General features: G+C 42.2%; 2 protein-coding genes across 5 annotated transcripts in view; one reads left to right on the forward strand and one right to left on the reverse strand.

Annotated features, from left to right (window-relative positions):
* CHKB (choline kinase beta) overlaps window positions 1-27,376 on the reverse strand; it is a 70,471-nt gene extending 43,095 nt beyond the window's left edge. Inside the window, exon 1 of one of the 2 annotated variants that reach the window (XM_088447056.1) lies at window positions 27,290-27,376. In XM_088447056.1, coding sequence (XP_088303182.1) covers window positions 27,290-27,315 — 26 coding nt within the window. In that variant the 5' untranslated portion in view covers window positions 27,316-27,376. Of the gene's footprint in view, window positions 1-2,977; window positions 3,551-27,289 lie in introns of those variants that run through there. The other variant, XM_088447047.1, reaches the window with a different exon arrangement.
* On the forward strand, window positions 3,690-27,699 carry LOC148540556 (uncharacterized). 3 transcript variants are annotated; one of them, XR_015869802.1, is made up of 6 exons: window positions 3,936-4,035; window positions 10,493-10,648; window positions 10,987-11,088; window positions 11,904-12,029; window positions 17,251-17,494; window positions 27,041-27,699. XR_015869802.1 is itself a non-coding variant. In XM_088447084.1 (5 exons), exons 2-5 carry the CDS (start codon window positions 10,493-10,495, stop codon window positions 17,383-17,385), a joined length of 519 nt encoding a protein of 172 aa, XP_088303210.1. In that variant the 5' UTR covers window positions 3,690-3,929; the 3' UTR covers window positions 17,386-18,019. The 3 variants fall into 3 exon arrangements, 2 of the variants coding, with proteins under 2 accessions (XP_088303210.1, XP_088303195.1); XM_088447084.1 differs by lacking the exons at window positions 3,936-4,035; window positions 27,041-27,699 and adding an exon at window positions 3,690-3,929 and having other exon boundaries at window positions 17,251-18,019; XM_088447069.1 differs by lacking the exon at window positions 27,041-27,699 and having other exon boundaries at window positions 17,251-18,019.

Below are 27,699 nucleotides of genomic sequence, written 5' to 3' on the forward strand. Positions count from 1 at the left end.
AACGTAGCATTTCACATACAGATACACCCGCAGTCGCACACAGAATATAGGCATGCTGCTTATCATTTTAATCAGTAGAAGCTGCTTGTGCTAACAATTCGCATCTTTGTGCAAATAGGACGCTTTTGAAGGTAAGAAGTCAAAAGATGCTCGGCGCTATGAGTTACGCCACAGCATGGCGTGACCAGAAGGGCTGTTTAGCACACAAGGAGGCTAGTTGTCTGAGGACACATCTGTATAGAGTGCTCTCATAGTGCCCTGGTTTAGCTGCTTGAAGCAGTAATCCCATGAAAAAATAGAATTAATCATTGTAGCACGCTACAAGAAGATACGTTGCAACTACCACCAGCATATGCTCGGATCAGGACAGGGGGCCTGATTTAGAGTTTGGTGTAGTTTTATACTTTCGCAACTGGCCGATATTTTGTCTACTGTGCTGCGTACACATGTGCCGCAATGGTCTTGTGACGGTGGTCCCAGTGTGGAATAGGACGCAGAATGATTTACAGACAGCGACCGCTTGGGGTACGTAACAGGGCAGTGGCGACAAAAAGCAGGCGTGTTGCAACCATTTTGGGGGCATGTCCCAGCCAGCGATTGTGTCTTCGGACAAAGGGTCACTGACCAGGCGCGTATCTATATTGGGAGCAGGGTGTGTGGTGCACCTGGTCCAAGGGACCCACACTGCACCCATTAACTCTTTATACTTACCTGTCAGTTGTCTCCGGTAGTGCTGCTCTGCAGTGCCGGACAGGTGCAGCAGAGCAGCAAAAGCCACTGGGAAAATTACTGCGACCATTCTCCCTGTGATTCGCGCATGCGCAGTACTGCCGTCCCTGGGAAATCGTAGCGGGTGTCATATTCCAGGAGACCCACGCACACGCAGCAGATTCTGGCACTAAGCCCGAATCTACTGCTGAACCACCAGCTGCAGCACCGCTAGGGAGGAGGGGGCCCGCACTGAGTCTGCACACAGGCCCTCTCCTCTCTTAAAACGGCCCTACCACTGACCCCAGCGTCTTACATGCAATCGGTATGCTGAGCAACCGAAGAGTTGCTCAGAGGTTCGATGGTGTGACCGGTGGCTGCGACTTTTGCATAACTTATCTTGTAAGAAGACGCAGCACCGATGGCCTTTGTGTCCACCTCTGAATCAGGCCCAGTGTGACATGTAAGATCTACGAGCTGTAAATAGTTTGAAGTGTATAATTTATACAGTATGCAATGTGCATATATACAGAAATGTTATATTTTGTGAAAAACAAATTTGGAATATTCCTAGTAAAATTCCTGTACATTACCCAGAGATGTCCCTCAGAACCCAGTGGTTTGTAGTGTTCATTCTAGCACCCTGCACCTGTCACAACCCGTGCAGTTCCTCTTTCCTGCCTGGGGTGTCACTCTCTGCTCTGGTTCTTCTAGCACACTCCACTGATCAAACAAACTAGAGATACAGACCAGTGTGTGCTAGCAGCACCAGAGGAGGGAGAGACACCCTTTGCAGGAAAGAGTAAGTGCACAAATTGTGACAGAGGCAGGGTGCTAGAATGAACACTAGGGTGTCAATCCTATTAGGTGCAAATTGCGAGATGCGAGTTGCTATTTTCACTTTGAATTCGCATAGCGAATTCACTTTGCAATCCAATTAGCAACTCGCACTGAATCAGTCAGACTGAATTTGCAAGTTTCCACTCGCACCTCCCTGAGAGATGGGAAGGAAAATCTTTATTTTAAGGTTAAAATGTTGGGATACTGTGCTGAACCCCTTGGACAACCCCCCCTAATGACCAATTAGGCAATTGGAAGTTTACAATTAGCTTAATTAGTTCAATAATTACATGTCTTTTTTGGGGGTAAAAAAAAAAAAAAAAGATCAAATTACCCCAAAATCAACTTTTTCGTTAGTTTAGACACCCCAAATTTAACTTTTAATTGAAAAATAATTGTTTTTATACATTTTTAATGTTTCTAGGTGCCCTCAAAGTACCCCAAAATCACCTTTTTTCCTACTTTTTTTTTCATTTTTCATTTAATTTGTTTGAGATTAAACGAAAAAAAGTTTGCTTTTTATCATTTTCTTTCATTTTCAAAAAAAACACAAATCAGCCATTTGACACCATTTAAAAACCTACAGTACCTTCCTAATGCCCACAAACAGCCTTCTATACGGTCCTGCTAACGAAAATATCCATTTTGGAGGGTCCACGATGGTCTCTCCAAATTTTTATGCATTTCTCGCAAATCTCATTTGGCAGTCAATTCACACCCCTCCGCTGCAAGTAGTGCGAATAGGCATTTTTAATTGAATTGGAGAATTCTCTGGAGCACGCATCGCTGCGAAGTGTGTGAGTTTCAAGAAACAAACTCACTACTCGCCATTCGCACCTAATTGGATTGAGCACTAGGTTTGTATCACTCAGAGCCCCACTTATCAAGGATCGCTTTTGCAATGCGATCAGGGCATTCCAGTAACGCCCCTGATCGCATTGCAAAATGCGATCCTATCTGCTAGATGTATTATCCGGGAGATGCAGGAAGATGGGCTCCGCATCCCTGCGATGTCTCCGGTGGGGAGTCGGGGCTCCTGCGCATGGGCAATCCCGCGGACTGCACATGAGGGGCTGATATGCGGTAAATTGCCATAGACTACAGCGGCTAACGTTATCTTCAGATGCCGTTAGCTGCTGGGGCCAATATTTGGAATGCTTCGCATTCCCGATATTGATATATTTGGCAGCATCGCATCCCCTATAGAAACCTATGGGGGAGGCAGCTGCCAGCGGCAATGGAGGGATCACAGCAGGTATCGGAGATACCTGCTGCGGTCCCTCATTCATACATCCAGGGGATACTGAGTATTTGAGGTAAACCCCCGAAAACGTGTGTTTTCGGGAATTTTACCTCAAATACTGAATGATAAGTGGGCCAAAGGGCGATGCCACATGTCAGCTGCCATTCTCCCAGGGTACACATTTACCTGACCACAGACACTCTCATCTGATGCGGCTCGATGCTTCTCCAGGCCCCCCTTAGGTACTCTCTGCATAAAGTGAACGCTCTCATTTGCAAGTCTTTGCTCAGGTCCAGCCGTCGCTTCTCGGGGGACTGTTCTGCCACGGACCTGAGAGGTTCCATATTTGGAGGAACCATGGTATCCGTAGGCTCTATAGGGCTGGAGAGTGGTGCCCCAGCCTCTCCATTACAGGACACACTGGCGGCACTAATGGGCCCTTTCATGGAATCTCTTTTGTCCAGTGCAACCAGCTCTTCCCGCTGACGGAGGTCACCCTGTCCGGATGGCGCTTCCTCCTGACCCGCTACATACAGCCCGTCTTCTGTGTCTTCTGCTGCACAATGCATTGTGATCATAACCTCCAATCACACTGCCCCAGCACTCTCCGTCCCCACCCCCAGGGAACCACACACAGAGAATGCCTGGAACCGGTTAATCAAAGACGGGTGTCAGTGGTAACATTACTGCCTGTCAGGGTGAGGCTGGCTCCATCCAGCCCTGTGCACACAGTACACGCCGGCACACTGGCTGCAATCACCTCCCATCAGCTCCCAGATAGACTGACTGGCACTTCATCTAGCCAATCAGGTAGAGCAATACACAGTCCTCCTACATCATAGTCAGCCGCTAGAGGTCCGGCGTTAAGAACGTAAGAAATGAGAGACAGCTTGTCCTATTACTGGCGGAATAGCTAGAACTCATCCGTCTGAGCACAGAGATACTACTGCGGCGCCCGCCATTTTTATGTAGTTCACAACTATTCCGGGCATAGCCATTGGGACGTACGTAGTAGAATTTCCCGCAATATAGAGAGAGACAATATTCGTCCTGCCATCATTGAAATGGTCATGTAACGTGATTACTGACTAGAGCTTCAGCTTTGTATTTGTCTGGCGGGAGATTTCCATGTGGAGAGGTGAGCCTTGCTGTGGCTGGCTACATGTTCTATACATGGAGTGTGCAGTTACATGCTATACAGTAGTACATGGAGTGTGCAGCTACATGTTCTATACATGGACATGGTATGTGCAGTTACATGTTCTATAAATGGACATGGTATGTGTAAGTTACATGTTCTATACATGGACATGGTATGTGTAGTTTCATGTTCTATACATAGACATGGTGTGTGCAGTTATATGTTCTATACATGGACATGGTGTGTGCAGTTACATGTTCTATACATGGACATGGTGTGTGCAGTTACATGTTCTATACATGGACATGGTGTGTGCAGTTACATGTTCTATATATGGACATGGTGTGTGCAGTGCAGTTATATGTGGACATGAACAAACGGTTCAACTGCTGTATATTTAGAAAGAATTTAAAAAAAATAAAAAAATTGTCCTCTTGCAGTGGTTATAAAATCCAAGGAAAAATGGAAGGGGGTAATCTTGAGCACTAGAATATTAACTGTATAAGCGTATGTGATAGTATATTATTAGTCCTCCTATATACTGTAGAATAGATAAAGCCCTATAGAAAATGGGATATAACTTGTGTGTGGCGGTGCACCCCTGAGAGTTTATGTATAGAGCACAGGGTTTAGAAAGAAAATAACTTCTTTGTGGGGGCACTCTAATATTTAAGACTTAAATAATTATACATAAAAATTAAAATATCATAATAAACAAGTATTGACCAACAGACAAAAAATGTGCAATAAAATTCAATGTTAGTGGGTGAAATGTCAATTTGTCAACTAAAGAACTGAACTACCCTCACAGACCAATATATCATAAGTACTTCCTTATAGAAATCCTGGTGGTACAATTTTAAAATACTGAGTATAAAGTAATTTATGATGGGGGTGCACCCTGGAATAAGATTACCAGTATCAACAGCACAAAGAGTGAGTTTATTCCTTTTAAGGGGCACTCACGGACCAAATATCCATACAATTTGACAAACTTAATTTCAACTGAATTGGGGAGATTATTGCAATATAACCTTTATTAAGTATTGAAATAAAATTGATATCTGTGAAATATAAAATTAAATAATGTGCAATTATGTATAGATCAATAAAAATATGATTCAAAAGAAAATAAATGAATAAAAATGTGGCCACTATAAATCTCCTGTGTATTTTATTACTTAGTAAATATAATGATATTCCATAAATAATGGTAAATCTATCAATTGGGTGTCTGTAGAGCTGAGGACGTATCACGCTTTTTACAGTATAGATGTAAATTCAAATAATTTCCAAGGGTCTTATTGTTTGACTCTCAATACCACCTCTATTAACAATGGGTGAAGCTGTATATTCAGGTTTCGGGATGTCTTTATATTAGACATACATTCTATTGCACTAATTATATATTCAGTCAGGATGACCCATGCTACTTTCTAAAATTGACACAGTCCTCAGTATCAATTTAGTAGGACCCAATGTACAGTATGATATAATTTATATGGATTGATATTGACTCTTGATATGTAGAAAAAAAACACAATCACTTAGGAATCATTGCAAATCCCAAAATATGTGATTTGTTTGTTTACAAATTCCATATATTGTTTATATAGCATTAGGATTGTTGAAAGCATATCAACATAGAGACATAAATTAATATTTTCTCCCTATATCAGTTGAGGTAAAGTATGTTAGGAATTTATGCAAATCCCAAAGTTTCTAACAATCGTTAATTATGTCTCAAACACTGACATCTAAGGAGATCAACTCTCTAATTGTTGGTTTATATCATAAAAACCTGTCCTAATTGATGGGAACTGTGTAACAGTTAATATATTTATAACTTTCTCTCCTCAGATCTTCCCTAAATTATCCTAGGTGATTTTAATAGTCCTATTGACATTCCCACAGAATCCTCTGCAGCTAAACTCCTTACCCTCACCTCTTCATTTCGTCTCGCCCAATGGACCTCATCACCCTCCCATGTGAGTGGGCACTCACTTGACCTGGTCTTTACTCACCGTTGTGATATTTCTGATTACTCCATTTGCCCATTCCCCCTCTCTGACCATCACCTTCTCTCTTTTAACCTATCCCTCTCTCCTTCCCCTCCTTTAACTCCTAAGGCTACCATTACTAAGCGTAATATTGAGGCTATTGACACTTGCTTTTTCCGCCCTGCTGGACTCTCTTCTCTCCCCTATCCTTTCCCTCTCCTGTCCTGAATAAGCCACTTCCCTGTACAATTCCTCCTTTACTTCTGCTCTTGATTCTGTTGCTCCAGCAATAACTACTCACCCTCGCAGATCCACACCACAACCCTGGCATTCCAAATGCACCAGATACCTACAAAAGTGTTCAAGAATTGCAGAGCGTCAGTGGAGAAAGTCACGCTCTAAGTGCTGCCCTGTCTCTCTACAAACAAACATATTTCAAGAACCTCATCTCCTCCCAGTCCTCAAACCCCCAGCGTCTCTTTGCCACTTTCAACTCCCTACTCTGCCCTTCCCCTCCTCGCCTTCCCTCCTCGCTCTCTGCCCTCGACTTTGCCACCTACTTTACATCTAAAATTGACTCCATACGTGAGGACATCATATCCCATGAGACCCTCAGCACTCCTCCCCCTCCTTGCCCTTACCTCCCCTTCTGTCTCACCAACTCTGACATCCTTCTCCCCTACTTCTGGAGAGGAAGTCATGGCCCTCGTCCGGTCCTCCCCTCCTTCCACCTCCCTGCTTGACCCTATCCCTTCCCGTCTCCTCTCCCACCTGTTTCCTTCTGCCTGTTTCCATCTGGCTCACCTCCTTAATCTCTCTCCCTATCATCTGTTACTGTCCCTTCTGCATTCAAACATGCTCTTGTCTCCCCCATTCTTAAAAAACCTACCCTTGATCCTAACATACTTTCCAACTATCGACCCATCTCTCTTCTCCCTTTTGCTTCCAAACTCCTTGAGCGTATTGTCTACAACCGCCTTACCACCTTTCTTTCCTCCCACTCCCTCCTTGACTCATTTCAATCTGGCTTCCGATCTCTCCACTCCACTGAAACTGCCCTCACGAAAGTCAGCAACGACCTCCTTGCTGCCAAATCCAAGGGCCACTACTCTCTGCTCATTCTCCTTGACCTCTCTGCTGCATTTGACACTGTAGACCACCCTCTCGTCCTGCAAATCCTTTACTCTCTCGGTTTATGTGGCACTGCCCTCTCCTGGCTTTCCTCCTACCTCTCTGATCGTTACTTCGCTGTGTCCTCTTATGACTCCTCTTCCCCCCCCCCCCCCCCACTTCCACTAACAGGAGTTCCCCAAAGTTCTGTTCTTGGACCTCTCCTTTTCTCCTTATATACATCCTCTTTAGGTGAACTCATTAACTCCTTTGACCTCCAATATCATCTCTATTCTGATGATACTCAAATTTACCTTTCCACTCCTGAGCTCTCCCCCTCGCTCCTTACCCGTATCTCCAACTGTCTCTCTGCTGTCTCTTCGTGGATGTCCCAGCGCTTTCTTAGACTTAACATGTCTAAGACTGAGCTGATCATCTTCCCACCCTCTTCCACTACATCACTTCCCACAATTTCATTATCTATTGATGGCACAACTATCTCCTCTAGCCTCAAAGTGCGCTGTCTTGGAGTTATCCTAGACTCCTCCCTCTCCTTTAAACCGCACATCCAGCACCTCTCGCAGTCCTGCCGTTTTCACCTAAAAAATATCTCCATGATTAGACCCTTCCTCACCCAGGATGCCACTAAAACCCTCATCCACTCACTGGTCATCTCCAGATTGGACTACTGTAACCATCTCCTAGCTGGCCTCCCAGTCTCCCACCTCTCCACTACAAGCGGTCCTCAATGCAGCTGCTCAGCTCATCTTCCTCTCCAGACGTTCTACATATGCTTCCCCTCTCCTGCAAGTCCTACACTGGCTCCCCTTCCCCTTCAGATGCCAATTCAAGGTTCTTACATTCGCCTACAAAGCCCTCACCAAATCCTCTCCCGCATACATTTCTGACCTTCTCTCCCTTCACACTCCCGCCCGTCCACTTCGCTCAACTAATGCATGCCACCTCTTTTGCCAACTGATTACTTCCTCCCACTCCCGCATCCGAGATTTTGCCCATGCTGCTCCCTACCTTTGGAATGCTCTCCCTATCAGACTCTCCACCTCTCTACAAATCTTCAAACGGGCTCTCAAGACCCACTACTTCATCAAGGCCTTTCAGCACTCATCCTAACCCACCTCATGCTCCTTCCTTCCTATCTTCCCCTTCTGTGTCACGCCTGTCTGTCTGCCCCTCCCCTTAGAATGTAAGCTCTCATGAGCAGGGACCTCTTCCCTCATGTGCTTCTCTTTACATTTTCTTCTACTCTCTACTCCCCATTAGGGCACCTAACACGGGACTGCCAACTCCCGGCAGCTTATTGTGAGTGCTTTAATCACTATTTCAGCAATGTATATAAGTCGTGTCCTTGTCCTGCACTGTAATGTACTGTAAGTTACTTGTTTCTTGTTCACCTATTAGTTCTATGTACTATGTAAGGCGCTGCGGAACACTTGTGGCGCCATATAAATAAAGGATAATAATAATAAATGAATTATTCTCTTATTCAATCATGGGTCATTCCCTTATTAATAGGCATAGTTTATTCTCCCCATTCCTGATGTAACCAGCAATAATCTCCCCAATTCTGTCGACATTGTTTTTCAAATTGTATGGATATTTGGTCCGTGAGTGCCCCATAAATGAATAACTTTTTTTTTGTGCTATTGATACAATTAGATACATATAAAGATGATCAATTCACATATCTCATGATGACAATCACAGCAAACACTTTTAAATTATTTTTATAGTTACAGTAGTTCAGCGTAAAATATCTCAAATGTACAGTTATGTGAGGGTTACTCAGTGGGTTAGTGTAAGTAATCATAAGGTGTACACTAATCCTGGGTACACATTACACGATGTGTGTACCCAGCCAACCCATGATGCGACGGTTGACATATCGTGCGGTCCATACACACCACATGATCTGGAGAACTACCGCACAATATGTTGTTCACCAGCTGCATCCAAAAGCATGGGGTCATGCATTATATTGACAGATTGAGCAGCATGTACTGCAGATCTGTCGATGCGATGAACGACCCCGCAGGAGCGCACAAGGGCTGACATAGTGGGTACACATTTGCCGATGTCAACGATATTTGGCCCAATCCGTCAGATCGGGCGACATATTGTCTGTGTACCCACCTTAAACATGCAATATTCTTCATGGGAATAGAAATTTCATCTGCATACCCATACAAAATGGAACAATCTGGTGGTGTAATTTTAGTTAACACCCATCTGTTAAACAGCCAGCAAGGGCTATTTAATTGAACTATGACTGTTGTAGCGGCAGCTAGAACAACTCAAAACAGTTAATTGCTGTGGTGTGCATCAAATAAAGGAAGTATTGAGTCATCAGTAACTAATTCTTGAATGGTAGGTACGTAAATTAAATTTAACTTTTTGCTTTTAATTTCTGCTTTTTTCTTTATTATTCCCTTGCCGCTACAAGAGTTTTGTAGCTAAAGAAATGCAGTGTGGGTGTTGACAGAAGCCTACATAGGCCGCGATTCAAACCCATGCCGAATAGCCCCGGAAGGGAGCTCCTGGAATTATTTAATTCATCGCACTGTTAAATCGGAGAATGCTGGTTCTCACAATTTAACCTGGGTGTTTAGTCGCGAAAACCAGAGTTCTCCGAACTAAAGTGTCGGCCGCGAGGCTGTTAGCGCCGCGCAGCCGGCACTTTAGTCGGATTTCTCCTCGTACCCTCCTTTAGTCGAGTATACAATCGGGAAGCCGGCTGCCTTAATACTGACAGCCGGCTTCCCGACTGTCATATCCCGGCGAGGGTGAAATGCCGGGCGTCTAGATGTAGACGCCTAACATTTTCCCGATGCCGGGAGACAGGCGCCCGGCATCCCGATCGAAAGGATGCCAGGTTCCGCCAGCGGACAGCCGCGGGGGGAGGAATGTTAGGTTTAGGGCACCCGGGGGGACTTAGGGTTAGGCACATGCCCGGAAGGGTTAGGCTAGGGGGAGGGACGTAGGTTTAGGCAGCGGGGAAGGGGGGGGTTAGGGTTAGGCACTTGGGGGGGGCGGAGGTTAGGGTTAGGCACCCCTAAGGAGGGTTAGGTTATTAAGTACTTACCTAACGACGATCGGGCTTCCGCTGCCGGGAACTCTGCTTTTATCGGCCAGGCGCTGCCGGGAATCGAACTGCCAGCCATGCGGCCGGCGGTATTTCATAAAGATTCCTTTAGTCGGACCAAACAGCGCGCTGAATTGAATAGCTCCAGGAGCTCCCTCCCAGGGCCATTCAGCAGCGCTTTATATTGAATTGCTGACAGATTACTTTGGTCATAAACATAACGTATAATTTCTATTGGCTATAAACTCAGGTGTAATTTTAAAGGCACAGTATTTTAGAAATGTTTTCCATTGTTGAAAATTTAATTTTTTGCTTAAATGTTTTTTATATTTTTTTTGTAATATGTTTAGATGCCACGAAACGTGGAAGTGAAGGCAAGAATCCATGACTGGGCACATACCCTTCAAGTGTGTCAGAAGCTGAGTAAAAGTAATGGGGAGAAAATCTTTCAAAGAGATATTTTCTTCAACACCACACAAGGCCGTCTCAAACTCAGGAACTTCCAGGTTTGACCATCTATCCATGATTGTCTACCGCAATCCATTTTTCTTCAGAAAACCACTGTCCCACTTAAGGGCAGATTTCTTTAGCCACAGGGCTTACCGTGTGTCTTCAGTCTCAGGAGCTGCCTGGAAAAAGCCACATTAAGTGCACCCTCTGTGCCTTGCCACGCGTGGTAATTCCATGGCTCTGGGCACTTAATCCGTAAACCCTGCTACATAGTATCTTCCATTCATTGTTGTTTGCATCTCCTGACTTTTCAAACCATATTGGTAGCCTTCCAAACTTCATCTGTAGTTTGCATTGTTGCAATGTTAACTTTATTTTTCTCTTGTTTATGCAGGATGGTCAAGGTCAGCTGATATATTATGAGCGTCCAGACCTTCTTGGACCAAAATTATCAAACTACTCAATCTCTAATACAGCTGACCCTCTGGGCCTTGAGGTATGATTCCTTTTTATTTAAGGAAAAGAATGCAAATTGTCTGGCGTTACTCTTAATTAAGCCCTATATAATTATTTTAGTAAGTGGCTATTTGGGCCCCCCAAACATAAATGTAGTCCTATACCTGCAAATTTGCAGTCTTATTAGGGCTCTTATTTAATCTATTTCTAAATCAAAATAGAATAACTACATTTTTTGAACGCCCAAATCCTAGCAAGTATTGGCAGCCATTCACTTCATGGCCTTACTGGAGTTTGTGGAGCTTGTAGCACCAGCATGCCCAGGCAGTCAGGAAGTATTTCAAGGTAACTACTTGGGTACACATTTTTATTTTTCTTCTTTTAAATAGTAAAGGTAGGTGATGTTGCTGTCCTCTTTACAGCACATTTTTTAGACCTGTAAATGGTATGCCTTCTAAGATGTAGCCAACGCTTACTAGGTCGAATCTCTAGAGCACATGTACTTATGTTGGCCTGTCTTTTCTGTGCTCTCCTTTGATCCGACTGTGTGTGTTCCTGAGGCTGTAAGTGCAAGTTAATTTCACGTTGAAATGTGCTATCAGACGTGCGCCCAACTTTCAATCAGGACCATAATGTACTTAAAATAACTAAGAATCAATAAGTAAATTCCTTTACTGTGAATAAATTTAGTCATATAAAACTGCTTTGCTAAATGTTCACACTCTGTACAGTGCATTTAGAGTTGTGTTGTAAACATAGAGCCTGTAATGCATGAAGTAATTTGGGAATCGTGTGTAGATAACTCTTAAGTATACATAAATAGCTGGGACTCATATGTATATATTTTATATTCAGGATGTCCTGTCACAAGCTCTAGGAGTCCGTGGTAAAGTTGTGAAGGAGCGTTTCCTCTTCCTGCTGGGACAAACCCGGATTCATCTGGACAGAGTACAGGATTTAGGAGACTTTTTAGAACTGGAGGTAAGGGGTCGAGTAAGAGATGGCGATAGTATTTTAGGGAAGTAGAACCTCAAATTGTGCTAACTACAATACTATGCAAAAGTTTTAGGCAGGTGTGGAAAAAAAATGCTGCAGAGTAAGACTTTCAAAAATAGAAGTGTTAATAGTTTATTTTTATCAGATAGCAAAATGCAAAGTGAATGAACAGAAGATAATTCTAAATCGGATCTATATTTGGTGTGACCACCCTTTTCCTTCAAAACAGAATCAGTTCTTCTAGGTACACTTGCACAAAGTCAGGGATTTTGTAGGATTATAGTCAGGTGTATGATTAGCCAGTCATACCAAACGGGTGATAATGGGCATAATTTTCATAGTAGGTTGAAACACAACCATTAACTGAAATAGAAACAGCTGTGTAGGAGGCTTAAAATTGGGTGAGGAACAGCCAAACTCTGCCACAAAGGTGTGGTTGTGGAAGACCGTTTCATGTCACAGGTTATACACCATGGCAAGACTGAGCACAGTAACCAGATACAAGGTAGTTATACTGCATCAGCAAGGTCTCTCCCAGGCAAATATTTCAAAGCAGACTGGGGTTTTCAAGATGTGATGTTCAAGCTCTTTTGAAGAAGCACAAAGAAACGCGCAACGTTGAGGACTGTAGACGCAGTGGTAGGCCAAAGAAATTTAGTGCATCAAATGAAATACGCCTCATGCTTACTTCCCTTCGAAATCAGAAGATGTCCAGCAGTGCCATCAGCTCAGAACTTGCAGAAACCAGTGGGACCTAAGTACACCCATCTACTGTTCGGAAAAGTCTGTCCAGAAGTGGTCTTCATGGAAGAATTGCGACCAAAAAGCCATACCTTCCACTTGAAACCAAGGCCAAGCAACTCAACTATGAATGCAGTCATAGGAACTTGGCTGCAGAAAAATGGCAGCAGGTACTCTGGACTGATGAGTCAAAATGTGAAAATATTTGGCTGTAACAAAAGGCAGTTTGTTCACAGAAGGGCTGGAGAGCGGTACAATAATGTGTCTGCAGGCAACAGTGGAGGTTCCTTGCAAATTTGGGGCTGCATTTCAGCAAAGGGAGTTAGGAATTTGGTCCGGATTAATGGAGTCCTTAATGCTGAGCAATACAGGCAGGTACTTATCCATCATGCAGTACCATCAGGGAGGCATCTGATTTGGCTCCAAATTTATTCTACAGCAGATCAACGAACCCAAACATACAGCCAATGTCATTAAGAACATTCCGTGCCCCATCGTCAGGAAGACATAAACAAACAAAGACAATACCATGTCTTCCTGACGACGGGGCACGGAAGCCCCGAAACGTTGAAATAAAGTTTGTCTTTTTTCATCCAGCTGCAGAGCTGTGTATTGTTTCACCGCCACAGGGTGATTCAATCGTCCGTTTATGTACTATTTGACAAGGGCACGCAGCAATATATACTTCTATATTTGGAGTGCCAAACCCACAACTGTGTGTGTGTATATGTGTGTGTGTATGTATATATATATATATATCATCACAGGAGCTCTGCACTCACCATAATAACGAATAATAAACAATTATTATTAATAGTTATTATGGTGAGTGCAGAGCCCCTGTGATTTCTATTTAAACAATGTGGTCACATACCATGTTGCACCCCAATTCTAGGAATGGTGAGTGCCGTGGATTAGTGCTTTTTAAAAAAAAAAATGTTATATGTATGTATGTATGTCGGGTGCATAAATATTGGGACATTGACAGAATTTTCATATTTTGGCCTCTATTCACCACCACAATGGCTTTGAAATGAAACAACAAGATGTGCTTTAACTGCAGACTTTCAGATTTAATTTGAGGGTAATTGCATCCAAATCAGGTGAACGGAGTAGGAATTACAACGGTTTCTATATGTGCCTCCCACTTTTTAAGGGGCCAAAAGTAATGGGACTATCAACTCAAAGGCTATTTCATGGATAGGTGTGGGCTATTCCCTTGTTATTTCATTATCCATTAAGCAGGTAAAAGGTCTGGAATTGATTTTAGGTGTGACATTTGCATTTGGAATCAGTTGCTGTCGACTCTCAATATGAGATCCAAAGAGCTGTCACTATCAAGCCATCATTAGGCTGAAAAATCAAAACAAACCCATCGGAGAGAGAGCAAAAACATTAGGTGTGGCCAAATCAACTGTTTGGAACATTCTTATAAAGAAAGAACGCATCGGAGAGCTCAGCAACACCAAAAGACCCGGAAAACAACTGTGGTGGATGACAGACAAATTTTCCTGGTGAAGAAAAACCCCTTCACAACAGTTGGCCAAATCAAGAACACTCTCCAGGAGGTAGGTGTATATGTGTCAAAGTCAACAATCAAGAGAAGACTTCACAAGAGTGAATATAGAGGGTTCACCACAAGATGTAAACCATTGGTGAGCCACAAAAACAGGAAGGCCAGATTAGAGTTTGCCAAACAACATCTAAAAAAGCCATTACAGTTCTGGAACAACATCCTATGGACAGATGAGACAAAGATCAACTTGTACCAGAGTGATGAGAAGAGAAGGAAAGGAACTGCTCATGATCCAAAACATACCACCTCATCAGTGAAGCATGGTGGTGGTAGGTCCCTTGTATTTATTGATGATGTGACTGCTGACAAAAGCAACAGAATGAATTCTGAAGTGTTTCGGGCAATATTATATACTCATATGCAGTCAAATGCTTCAGAACTCATTGGACGGCGCTTCACAGTGCAGATGGACAATGACCCGAAGCATACTGCAAAAGCAACCAAAGAGTTTTTTAAGGCTAAAAAGTGGAATGTTATGCAATGGCCAAGTCAATCCCCTGACCTGAGTCCAATAAGCATGCATTTCACTTGATGAAGACAAAACTGAAGGGAAAATGCCCCAAGAACAAGCAGGAACTGAATACATTTGCAGTAGAGGCCTGGCAGAGCATCACCAGGGATGAAACCCAGCATCTGGTGATGTCTATGCGTTCCAGACTTCAGGCTGTAATTGCCTGTAAAGGATTTGCAACAAAGTATTAAAAAGTGAAAGTTAGATATAGGATTGTTTAGTTTGTCCCATTACTTTTGGCCCCTTAAAAAGTGGGAGGCACATATAGAAACCGTTGCAATTCCTACACCGTTCACCTGATTTGGATGTAATTACCCTCAAATTAAATCTGAAAGTCTGCAGTTAAAGCACATCTCGTTTGTTTCATTTCAAAGCCATTGTGGTGGTGAATAGAGGCCAAAATATGAAAATTCTGTCAATGTCCCAATATTTATGTACCTGACTGTGTGTGTATATGTATATATATATATATATATATCTCTCACACTGATCAGCCATAACATTAAAACCGGTGAAGTGAATAACAATGATTATATCGTTATAATGACACCTGTCAATGGGTGGGATATATTAAGACAGCAAGTGAACCCTTCGTTCTTGCAGTTGATGTGTAGGAAGCAGGGAAAATGGGCAGGCATAAGGATCTGAGCGAGCAGCTGCAAAACAGCAGGTCTTGTGGGGTGTTCCCTGTATGCAGTGGTTAGTACCTACAAAAAGTGGTCCAAGAAAGCACAAATGATGAACCAGCAACAGTGTATTGGGCACCCAAGGCTCATTGATGTGCGTTTGATTGTGAGGGCTAGCCTGTCTGGTCCAATCTCACAGAAGGGCTACTGTAGCTCAAATTGCTGAAAAAGTTAATACAGGCTATGACAGAAAGGTGCCAGAACACACAGTGCATCACAACTTGCTGCGTAGCCGCAGACCAGTCACAGTATCCATGTTGATCTCTGTCCACCTCCTGAAAGCACTTGCAATGGGCACTTGAGTGTCAGAACTGGACCATGGAGCAATGGCAAAAAGTGTGTACGGCTGGGTGAATGTGTGTTGTTTACCTGGGGAAGAGATGGCATCAGGATGCACTATGGGAAGAAGGCAAGCCGGTGGAGACGGTGTGATGCTCTCGACAATGTTCGGTTGGGAAACCTTACGTTCTGGCATTGATGTGGATGCTACCTTGTCACGTACGGCCTACCAAAACATTGTTGCTGACCAAGTAGACCCCTTCATTGAAATTGTGTTCCTTGATGGTAGTGGCCTCTTTAAGCAGGATAATGTGCCTGCCTCATTGCAAAACCTCTTCAGAAATGGTTTGGGGAACATGACCGGGTTCAAGGTGTTGACTTGGTCTCCAAATTCCCCATATCTCAATCTGATCGAGCATCTTTCAGATGTGCTGGAAAAACAATTTAGAGCCATAGAGGCTCCACCTTGCAACTTTTAGGATCTGCTGCTAACGTCGTCCTGTGGTATCTTGCCAGATACTACAGGACACCTACAGAGGTCTTATGGAGTGCTTGCCTTGACAGGTCAGAGGAGTTTTGGGGGCATGAGGGAGACCTACACAATATTAGGCAGGTGGGTTTAATGTTATAGCTGATTGAGGCAAATTATATTATAATATACACTAAAGTCTTTTCTTTTTATTGTAGATATGAAAGCGTCTCCTGTAGCTTTGCACCAGGACATCTTCGTTTTAATCATGTAGTTATTTATTTATAACATCCACATGTTTTTATAAACAACAAAAAATAAAATACAGATACATTTACAAAAGACATGTGAGTGTCAGTATAAAGCATGTAATTAGATAACAATATGCGAGAAAAGCCGTAATAAGCCAAACCCAGTATCACAGATGTAGCATATAAACAACTCGCAAATGGAGGTAATGGAAAACAACCGAATGAAAAGATATTAAAAGGGGGCAAACTACAAGACATCTGTAGAAGAAAAAAAAAAAAATTGGTTACACAGAAGAATCTCCAACAGGTCTATGAAGACCCAATGGAGAAAGCCTTATGACTAGTATAAACAACGTTCATGGTCTTGCAATTTATAGGATCTATTGCCAGATACCACAGGACACCTTCAGAGGTCTTGTGGAGTCCATGCCTCGACATTAAATAAACAAGCATAATTCAGTAATAAAAATATGGGAGCAAAGCTGCAATAAGCCGAACCCGGAGGGGAGGGTTATGGTTGGGACAGTTGCATAATTGGGTCAGGATTCTGACCACCGGGATGCCGCTGTCTGTATTCTGACCACTGGATCCCATACCCAACCATGTCGTATAACTATGTATGGTTCTGTAGTAAACTAAAACATTTCATTTCTGTATTTGCTGCAGTTATAATCTCCTTAATATTTTATATAGGTTGTTCTTACAGACTCTCAGAATCCTCAAGATGGTGATCTTATAGCGCAACAGATAATGGAATCCCTGAGTATTTCACAGGAGGATCTGCTCACAGGAGCCTACGTAGACCTGCTTGGAAGCAAGAAACCCTGACCACCCTCATTAGGAACAGCAGCATAGAGTATAGTCAACATAGCAGTTGTCATATGTGTACACATTTCAGATAAAGTTGGAAAAATGGTGGTATCTGGTAGTATTATAGGTATGTACTGACCTCCATAATACATTAGTATTGTTCATTGTACATTATCTTTTGTCACTCTCCATTATCGCTAGTTATCAATCTATAGTGTTTTATGTTGGTCATGCCAGAGTGTGATGTACATACCTAGTAATATATTCAGTACTGGTTTTGTATATGCTTTAGGGTGTACTGTCCAGTATATCTCCACTTACTTTTAGAAGTGTGGTTTGCATCCTATTCCAGGTTAAGGCAACATAGGTACATGGTATGGGACCACTATATGGCTTCTCTGCCCTAAATGGGTGAAGAAGAGGCTGAACCCATGTGATGTTGTTGAAACCAGCCTTCCCAGCAGCTCTGTTATGTGGGTTTATTGAAATTATGCTTATGTAGTTACTAACATGGTTTCTAATCCCTTTTCTCATTGGTGTCATTAAACATGTGATAGCACTTATCCTCCATCACAGTTTCTATTTTTAGTTTAGTTCATTTTATATGATTTTGTGCTTTTATCTTTACAAAAATAAAATGTCAAGTGCATGATTTTCTTTTTTGTGTGAATATTTGTTCTATAAATTTGGAGCAAAGTTGATTAAAACAAATCTCATCATATGCCAGGTATCCATGGTGACCCCACAGCGTGCCTTTACGTAACAACTACTTCCAGAGTTATAATGAAGGGGTAGTAATCCTGGGCTTCATGCAGCCAGGGCACTAGACGACAGGAAGATTTAAGTAAAGGTGATTGAAGTATTGGAGGTGTGTGATGCTGCCAGAGATGTCATACCTAACCATGGTCCATCTAAAACACATTGTGAGCACTTTATGGGCTACAGACACCTAAAATACAAAATTCTACAATGTAGTAATGAATTGTATGTAAGCTGTGTTTATACACATTCCAATTTGGATAATTTCAGGAAAAAAGACCCAATATTATTTGATTGTGGCTTCATAACCATCTTGTCCAATTAAAACTTACAATATTGTCAATACCTGAGATATAAGTAAACATGGAAGGCTAATAAGGCTGAAGAACACTCCATAAATCTCAATATAGTTTTTGGCTTCAAATCCCAAGCTTGTGTTGTTGTGTGAAGTGATTCAAAGGATATTGATGTCCTGTTAGGCCAATCACAAAAATTATGACTTTATCAAAGCCACTATACTGTGTGTGTGTGTATACACACACACACCACTCCAGAAAAAGGAAGGGCATTCCGAGACTTTTTAAATGCATAAAAGGAGGTGAATATATTTCAGCAACGTTTCGGGGTGCAACCCCCTTTCTCAAGCCATCACCAACAGCGTAACAATAAGTGAACTTTCCCTCTTAAATAAGCCCCACGAGTCACTGTGCATCCACGCCGCCATTCCCGCAGATCTGCTCACCAGAACTCACCATCCGCTGCACATCCGGCGCCTGCGTTCAACAGTCACCCGGCAACCATAGGCTTGCACTCCAGCACTTCCCGGAGGTCGCCACGAATGCTGGGGATCTGTCGGACGCAATCGGCGGCAGCAGCCAAGGGAATCCTCTCCAGGAGCCACTGACAGGGAATTTCTATTCAGCGGGTGGCACTAGTGAAAAAAATACAAACTATAAAAGAAAAAATACACCATAGTGAAACACAAAAGATGAAACATCAAAACTATGTCCAACATATATTATATGAAAAAAATCCCTATGGTATAAATGAAAAGAATGAAAAAATATATAAATTCTTAAAGTCATGATTTAATATGAAAAAAGTCCAATTAAAGTACTAGAAAAGTGTGTTCCAATTCACTTTATCATTTAAGCCGTTTGGATGAACGGTATTAAGTTAAAAAATCCATCTTGCTTCTTTGTTCAGAAGGATTTTAGCTCTGTCACCCCCTCTTGGAGACTCTTGTACATGATCAATTATGACATATTTCAATGATGTTAAACTGTGAATTGGAACACACTTTTCTAGTACTTTTATTGGACACTTTTTTCATATTCATTCATGGCTTTAAGAATATAGATATTGTTTTAATTTGTTTTATTTTTTTCATTTATACCATAGAGATTTTTTTCATATAATATATGTTGGACATTGTTTTGATGTTTTATCTTTTGTGTTTCACTATGGTGTATTTTTTCTTTTATTGTTGGTATTTTTTTCACTAGTGCCACCCGCTGAATAGAAATTCCCTGCCAGTGGCTCCTGGAGAGGATTCCCTTGGCTGCTGCCGCCGATTGCGTCCGACAGATCCCCAGCATTCGTGGCGACCTCCGGGAAGTGCTGGAGTGCAAGCCTATGGTTGCCAGGTGATGGTGGAACGCAGGCGCCGGATGTGCAGCGGATGGTGACTTCCGGTGAGCAGACCTGCGGGAATGGCGGCGTGGAAGCACAGTGACTTGTGGGGCTTATTTAAGAGGGTAAGTTCACTTATTGTTGTTACGCTGTTGGTGATGGCTTGAGAAAGGGGGTTACACCCCGAAACGTTGCTGAATTATATTCACCACCTTTTATGCATTTAAAAAGTCTGAGTGCCCTTCCTTTTTCTGGAGTGGTATTATGTTACTTGAAGTGAGCACCAGTGCATATTGAATACTTTGGGAGTGCCGGCAGATAGATAGATATAGATATACAGTCAGGTGCATAAATATTGGGACATTGACAGAATTTTCATATTTTGGCCTCTATTCACCACCACAATGGCTTTGACATGAAACAAACGAGATATGCTTTAACTGCAGACTTTCAGATTTAATTGGAGGGTAATTACATCCAAATCAGGTGAACGGTGTAGGAATTACAACGGTTTCTATATGTGCCTCCCACTTTTTAAGGGGCCAAAAGTAATGGGACTATCAACGCAAAAGCTATTTCATGGACAGGTGTGGGCTATTCCCTCGTTATTTCATTATCAATTAAGCAGGTAAAAGGTCTGGAGTTGATTCTAGGTGTGACATTTGCATTTGGAATCAGTTGCTGTTGACTCTCAATATGAGATCTAAAGAGCTGTCACTGTCAGTGAGGCAAGCCATCATTAGGCTGAAAAATCAAAACAAACCCATCAGAGAGATGGCAAAAACATTAGAAGTGGCCAAATCAACTGTTTGGAACATTCTTAAAAAGAAAGAAAGCACCGGAGAGCTCAGCAACACCAAAAGACCCGGAAGACCACGGAAAACAACTGTGGTGGATGACCAAAGAATTATTTCGCTGGTGAAGAAAAACCCCTTCACAACAGTTGGCCAAATCAAGAACACTCTCCAGGAGGTAGGTGTATATGTGTCAAAGTCAACAATCAAGAGAAGACTTCACAAGAGTGAATATAGAGAGTTCACCACAAGATGTAAACCATTGGTGAGCCACAAAAACAGGAAGGCCAGATTAGAGTTTGCCAAACAACATCTAAAAAAGCCATTACAGTTCTGGAACAACATCCTATGGACAGATGAGACAAAGATCAACTTGTACCAGAGTGATGGGAAGAGAAGAGTATAGAGAAGGAAAGGAACTGCTCACGATCCAAAACATACCACCTCATCAGTGAAGCATGGTGGTGGTAGTGTCATGGCGTGGGCATGTATGGCTGCCAATGGAACTGCTTCCCTTGTATTTATTGATGATGTGACTGCTGACAAAAGCAGCAGAATGAATTCTGAAGTGTTTGGGCAATATTATATGCTCATATGCAGTCAAATGCTTCAGAACTCATTGGACGGTGCTTCACAGTGCAGATGGACAATGACCCGAAGCATACTGCAAAAGCAACCAAAGAGTTTTTAAGGCTAAAAAGTGGAATGTTGTGCAGTGGCCAAGTCAATCCCCTGACCTGAATCCGATTGAGCATGCATTTCACTTGATGAAGACAAAACTGAAGGGAAAATGCCCCAAGAAAAAGCAGGAACTGAATACATTTGCAGTAGAGGCCTGGCAGAGCATCACCAGGGATGAAACCCAGCGTCTGGTGATGTCTATGCGTTCCAGACTTCAGGCTGTAATTGCCTGCAAAGGATTTGCAACAAAGTATTAAAAAGTGAAAGTTAGGTTTAGGATTGTTTTTTGTCCCATTACTTTTGGCCCCCTAAAAAGTGGGAGGCACATATAGAAACAGTTGTAATTCCTACACTGTTCACCTGATTTGGGTGTAATTACCCTCAAATTAAATCTGAAAGTCTGCAGTTAAAGCACATCTTGTTTGTTTCATGTCAAAGCCATTGTGGTTGTGAATAGAGGCCAAAATATGAAAATTCTGTCAATGTCCCAATATTTATGCTCCTGACTGTGGGCCTGATTCAGTGCCGGACGATATTTGCGCTCGCTCGTTCAGAAAAAGGGGCCGGATATTTAAATAGAGCGCTCGCTCTTTGCGGTCTGTTGACGCCTCTATGTCTGAACGAGCGAACGAAACATGCGCCCGCTTTTTTTAAAACAACGCCCCCTGGCCGCTCGCATCCTACGTCATCTCCGCTATTTATTTGATTAATCGAGTACATCGAAAGGCGTATGAACTGTTCGCAGTGCTTGTGGTAGCATTTTCCTACCGCAATCATGCGAGCAGTTCAGGCTAAAAGACAACCAAGTGACGTGGTCGATGACGCTGCTTTGTTAATTATGCACACCCTTAAAACGCCCGTTTTGACCGTTTGGCACGCCTGCGTTCGGATCTCCACTCCCCGTTTTCAAGCACCTTCCCCTGTTACCACCCACAAACGCCTCATTCTGTCACTGAAATTAGCAGGCATTCGCTATTTTGCGAGCACACAATTTCCGACCAATGACTGGTTCGCGCATGCGTATTACAACCCATACGCATGCGCAGTTGTGCGAACATCGCTCGGAGCGAACGCGTGGCCGCTTACGAGTGGCTCTGAATCAGGCCCTGTATTTGCACTTATGTTTCACCTTGTGGTAACTTTGTCCAATAAACCGGTCTCATACTTTCTAAGCAATAGCCTTTACTAATAGCTAATCCGTGCCAGCAACAGCCAACATAAATGCCAGAATACATTGTTTTGATAGGATGCTGGCTCACTATAAGCTGAGAGAAAAGCTTCAGTGTATCGTTGCAGAAACTCTACCAGGGTCTACACCTGTAGAGGAGATGTGACTAATCTTCCATTGGCAAACTTTTGTTATTATTTGACAGCATTCTCTAGGATCTGGATAAAGATCTTCACTGGGATGTCTAGTTTGTTATTTTCATGGTCAGCAGCCTATGGCCCGTATTCAATTTGGAGCGGTGAAAGTTTCAATTTGAAAAGACTTTCCGCCTAGTTGGAAAGTCAATGCAATGTAATAGGCGGAAAACTTTCGCCTATGAATAGCAGGCGGGAAAAAATGCAGAATTGGGGTTTTGGGGTGCAACGTTGCGGGAACCCCCGTGCAGTCTTCAGACAGTCCCCCAAAGGTAAACTGTGTAATAATTAAAAAAAAAAAAAAAAAAAAAACACCCCAAAAAATCGTTCAATTTGGGGGCCAAAAAAAAATTGGCGGACAAAGTTAAAAACTAGCTAACTAGACTTGAGGGGAGTCCCCAAGTATGCCCCAGGTGTGTTTTTTTTTTTTTCATTGCAGGTGCAACTTTTAAATATGCTGGCCCCATTTTCATGTACCCCAAATTTTCTGGGATAAGTTTATTTTCTGCAAAAAAACCTCCTGAATACTATTCTTCACCACTTATATAAAAACGCTATTGAGCCCTTTTAAAACTCCAAATACCTTCAGCAAGCCAAATCGGTGGTAACAATAGCTAACCCCAATGTCGAGCATCTTTTGGGGGGTATCAGGCTGATTTCCCCAAATCTGACTGGACTTTCCGATTGTTTCAGTTTCATCGGGTCCCGTTTTGCCTACTTTCAAATTGGATACGCGGGCACGCACGTGATACTTTTCCGCCTGCAAAACAGGCGAAGTAGGCGATAAGTCCGGGAGGTGGAAATGTATCGCGGGTCCGCTCAAATTGAATACGGCTCTATATTGCGCTAAGGTTAGAAAATATTTATTATGCAATAAAGGTGGTCATTTATTACCCATGCCAACTAAATGTCACAAAAATATTACAGTATTGCATATCAAATTAATCTGCACAGTCTCCTGGTGCATTCTAGCCGCATCGTATTGCGACTAAGACGTATTTTATGCAAAAAAAAAGCCTGGTGCTAGCAGAGTCACATGGGGCCTAGCCTGCTGAGAGGGGCTGTTTGGCGCTACTGTAGCAATGATGTATGAGGATATACTGTATATGTACATATAAGTCTATGGGATAAATGTAATAGCCTGCGCGATGCAAGCATCAGCAAGATTAACCAATGTTTTAAAGAGGCAATCATTTAAAAGGCAAAACCAACCTGGTTTTGCCTTAAAATTATTACCACTTTAAAGAATTGGGTAGTCTTGACGGGACCGAGCTGAAAACCTGCATCAAGCAGGCTATTACACTTGCCTCATATGTTAAGAAAAATTGAAGTATATATTTTTTTTTTCATGATCGTTCTACAAATCAGTAAACCCTTACTTGTGTCCCTAAGCATTGCTTTCTTAGGTGTCTTAAGGGTTTGCTCTTCATACTATTATGAAGTTTTTAATGAGCTACACTTGTGCATGCCATAGCCTAGTAATCCAAGTCAAATGATTTAGAAATTACTTCCCTGCTTTTCCTGGCATATGAACTGTTGCATTGATATCACAGTGAACATACAGTATACCAACATTATCCAAAGTTCCCTCAAGTGAATTAAGTCTTTCTTTGACGTTTATGCCAACATCCCCTAAATCCTCTGTTTCCAATGAAACCTCACCAAGTCAATAGTCTGTCAGTGTAGCATTTACAAATTTGACCCCCAACCATCACCCCCCTCAAAGCCACTTTCACCTACCCATGGTTTGCAGAGTATTTTATACATGATAAACACCAATATGCGATATTGACTGATTAACTCAAGAAAAAACTATTTTAAAATGAAGTTTCCAGTATGCTTTGCATCCTTCATTAAGAAAATCTATGGTGAATACTGAAACTATACAGCTTCTGGAAAATCAATTACACTAACAAAGATCTTGTTTCAACCATGCATCATAGAAAATAATATCCACTGTTGAGGATTGTGCCATTTATAAATATGGCATTTTGCGTGTTTTGCGCTGCACATCAATTGTAATGTGAATGTTTTATTTTTTTGAAAGAGAACTAGTTGGTCAAAGGTTTCTCCACTCATAACAATATATTTTCACACACAAGTCTTCATTTTTCATACTGTATTCTCTCACATATACTTTTTCTATTAGAAAAGGAAACCAGTGCAATCTTTGCCTTTGCCGCAATTTCCAGCTCTGTTAAAGTGTTGCTATCGCATATCGCACAGTGTAATGAGGCCGCGTCCTAGATAAAAAGTAATCTGTAAAAATTGAGCTCTAAGGTAGTGTACTGTTATTGGATTAGGTTAAATTGCATATTAAAGCTGGACATCCACTATACAATTTTCTGTCCGATATCTGTCCAATCTGGCTGGTTGGAATGAAAACCTGGTAATGTATGGGAGCAAATGACAGTCGATCATATGGTCTTAAACACTGAAAAAAGGACAAAAAAAAATTGTTCAAATTGGTTAAATGTGTGTTTTAACTGATTTGTCTGAACAACCATTTTTGGCTATTTTCCAGTGTTTGTGAGCAAATGGACGATTGTCATTTGCTCTCATACATTACCAGGTTTTCATTCCAACCGGCCAGAATGGACGGATATCTGACAGAAAATTGTATAGTGGATGCCCAGCTTTATGCTGCATACACACGTAAAGATTTTCTGTCCAACCATCCAACTAGTTGATTTTTTTGGAATGAAAATCTGGTAAGGTATGAAAGCAAATGACAATCAGCAATTTACTCCCAAACGCCGGAAAATGGACAAAAACTGTTTGAACAAATTGTTTAGATCAAACATTTAACAAACTTGTCTGAACGACCATTTTCATCTGTTTTCTGACATTTAGGAGCAAATTAGTTAGTTAAATCAGTTACTCCCATACGTTACCAGATCTTCATTCCAACCAATCAATTAGTCGGATGGTTGGACAGAAAATCTTTGTGTGTACTCAGCCTTAAGGCACCCATACACGGTAAGATTTGAAATCACATCTGATATCGCATATGATTTCCCTTGAAATTTCTTCCCTTCAGATTCTGTACGATTTGTGTTTAAAATGCAACGATTCAAAATGAGACCATACGATTTGATCTATCGTACCTGATTTGAAGTCTTAAAAGAGATCATATGCAGCAAATTACCACACAATGCATCTGCTCAAATCTCAATAGGAGAGGGCTTAAAAAGATAGCAGCCATTTTAAGATATTTGCACACTCTGCTCAGTGGGACTATTGAGGTTACCCTGCTGACGAAGCTTTTATTAGGGACAATAACCTGGAGGACTATCGCAACTTGCAGCGTATGGATGATGCCACCTTACAGGAGTTGTTGCATCTTGTGACCCCCTATATCCAGAGGCATGACACCTGTGAGGCCATTGTGAAAGTCATGAAGTTTCAGTACTGTAAAGTAATTAAAACTCTACTCATTAATTTAGTGTTTTGTTTTTATATTAAAGTTTTTTTTAAAGCACATCAATCATCATGGTAGTAATGAATAAATGTATTATTTGAATATAAAAAAAAAAAAACCATGTTGGTTTTGCAGTTATTTGTTTGCCAAAAACAAATGTTATCTATGAAACTATATAAAAATATCAACATCAGCCAGTTCTTTGTCGCCCAATACCAGCTGCATGGTATACGGTGTGTCAGATAACTGATTGAACAGGCCAAGAAGCACATGGCGCAAATGCAGATTGAGGCCCCGGCAAACAACAATATGCCCTTGGCCATGTGTTTAGTGGACCTGCCCAATCCGCATCATCTGCACCCCATACCATGCAGCAGGTATTGAGTGACAAAAAAACTACCTGATACATTAGTAAGTTTGATCATTACATATTATACCATTGTGTGTGGTGTTCACCCTCCGCCAACATTGCACCATATACAACGCCTGAGGTTGTTGAGGGGTTACTGGTTTGCGGCGTTTGAAAACGGTGATGGGCTGTAGGTTGGGATGGAGTTGGCCCCATTTGTGGTGTGGCCTCGTAACTTGGTGGAGGGTAACTGTGGGATGTAGATGGGCAATACCAGGGCTGCATCATTGTCTGGGGGACTGGGTCATCAGTGAGCCTTGTAGTACTGGCCAGATTTTGGGATCTCCCCCGGATTACTGTTTCATACAGAATCCGTTGGGCATGTATTTGCTGCGTATCCACCATTTTGCGTAAACTACTCGCAATGTATGTGCCAAGGTGGTCATACTTGTCCGGCAGTTTATTTAATGCCAGCTTGACCTGGTCTATTAGAGGATCCTGTGTAACTGGGTTCTTGCACAGGTATCTCCGGCGTTTAGGTGTAGGTTGTGAGACCTCACTCACATCTGCCTCACATGCACTTTGAGAGGGATTTTGGTTCGGTGTTGGAGGAAAGACAGAATTGATTAATGTCAGGCTTTACAAATGTTTAATTAAATTTTCACCTTATTCTAGTTCCTGACAACGGTGGAGGAGTGGAAGACCATTGCAGAGAAATGTAAACGTAGATGGAACTTCCTGAACTGTAGTGGAACAATAGATGGGAAACTGCAAGCGTTAAAGAGGTCAGGGAGCAATATATGACCTACTTCAACGTTGTGAGGGCAGTACCGTGGAAGAAGGACAGTATATGTTAATGAACTATGGTTGGCATGTGAACTTGTAAATAAAAATGTAGTTTATCAAAAACTAAATTATACTTACTACTTCACTTGAGGATGCTTGTTCATTTTCTATGTTGTCCCCACCAGCTTCCTCAGGAACACTTGTCAATCAGTAAGGCCTGTGACGGTCGCTGTGACACCTGCTTGTGCAGGAATTTAATTAGATCAAAATACCACAGTGTAGTGCTGTATATATCAGCTGCCTCTGCTCCGGATGACCAAGATTCGATTATTTTTAGTTTTTCACAGACATAGACTGTTCTTAAATTTAGTATTTTTCTCTTGACCCAATCTGGATCCGTCTTTTCATGATAGCTCTTGCTTATTTCGACAAGCGCCTGGACTGCAACAGCTCTCTTGTGCTTGTTTCGGTAAGCAGCGCTTTTGATAGACCACAAACATTCATGCTGGTGGTACAGATCAATAAGTTCCGTAAGGAATTTCTTTTCA

This window comes from Taudactylus pleione, unplaced genomic scaffold (genome assembly GCF_031769625.1).
Source record: "Taudactylus pleione unplaced genomic scaffold, aTauple2 ptg000019l, whole genome shotgun sequence".
Lineage (NCBI taxonomy): Eukaryota > Metazoa > Chordata > Amphibia > Anura > Myobatrachidae > Taudactylus > Taudactylus pleione.

Bases quoted from the DNA above. Each gene is read 5' to 3' on its own strand.
- LOC148540556 (XM_088447069.1), top strand. From the start codon at position 3,982: ATGCTATACAGTAGTACATGGAGTGTGCAGCTACATGTTCTATACATG. The intron at 10,649-10,986 runs GTTTGACCATCT...TTGTTTATGCAG, and splicing joins TCAAACTCAGGAACTTCCAG to GATGGTCAAGGTCAGCTGAT. The intron at 11,089-11,903 runs GTATGATTCCTT...TTTTATATTCAG, and splicing joins CTGACCCTCTGGGCCTTGAG to GATGTCCTGTCACAAGCTCT.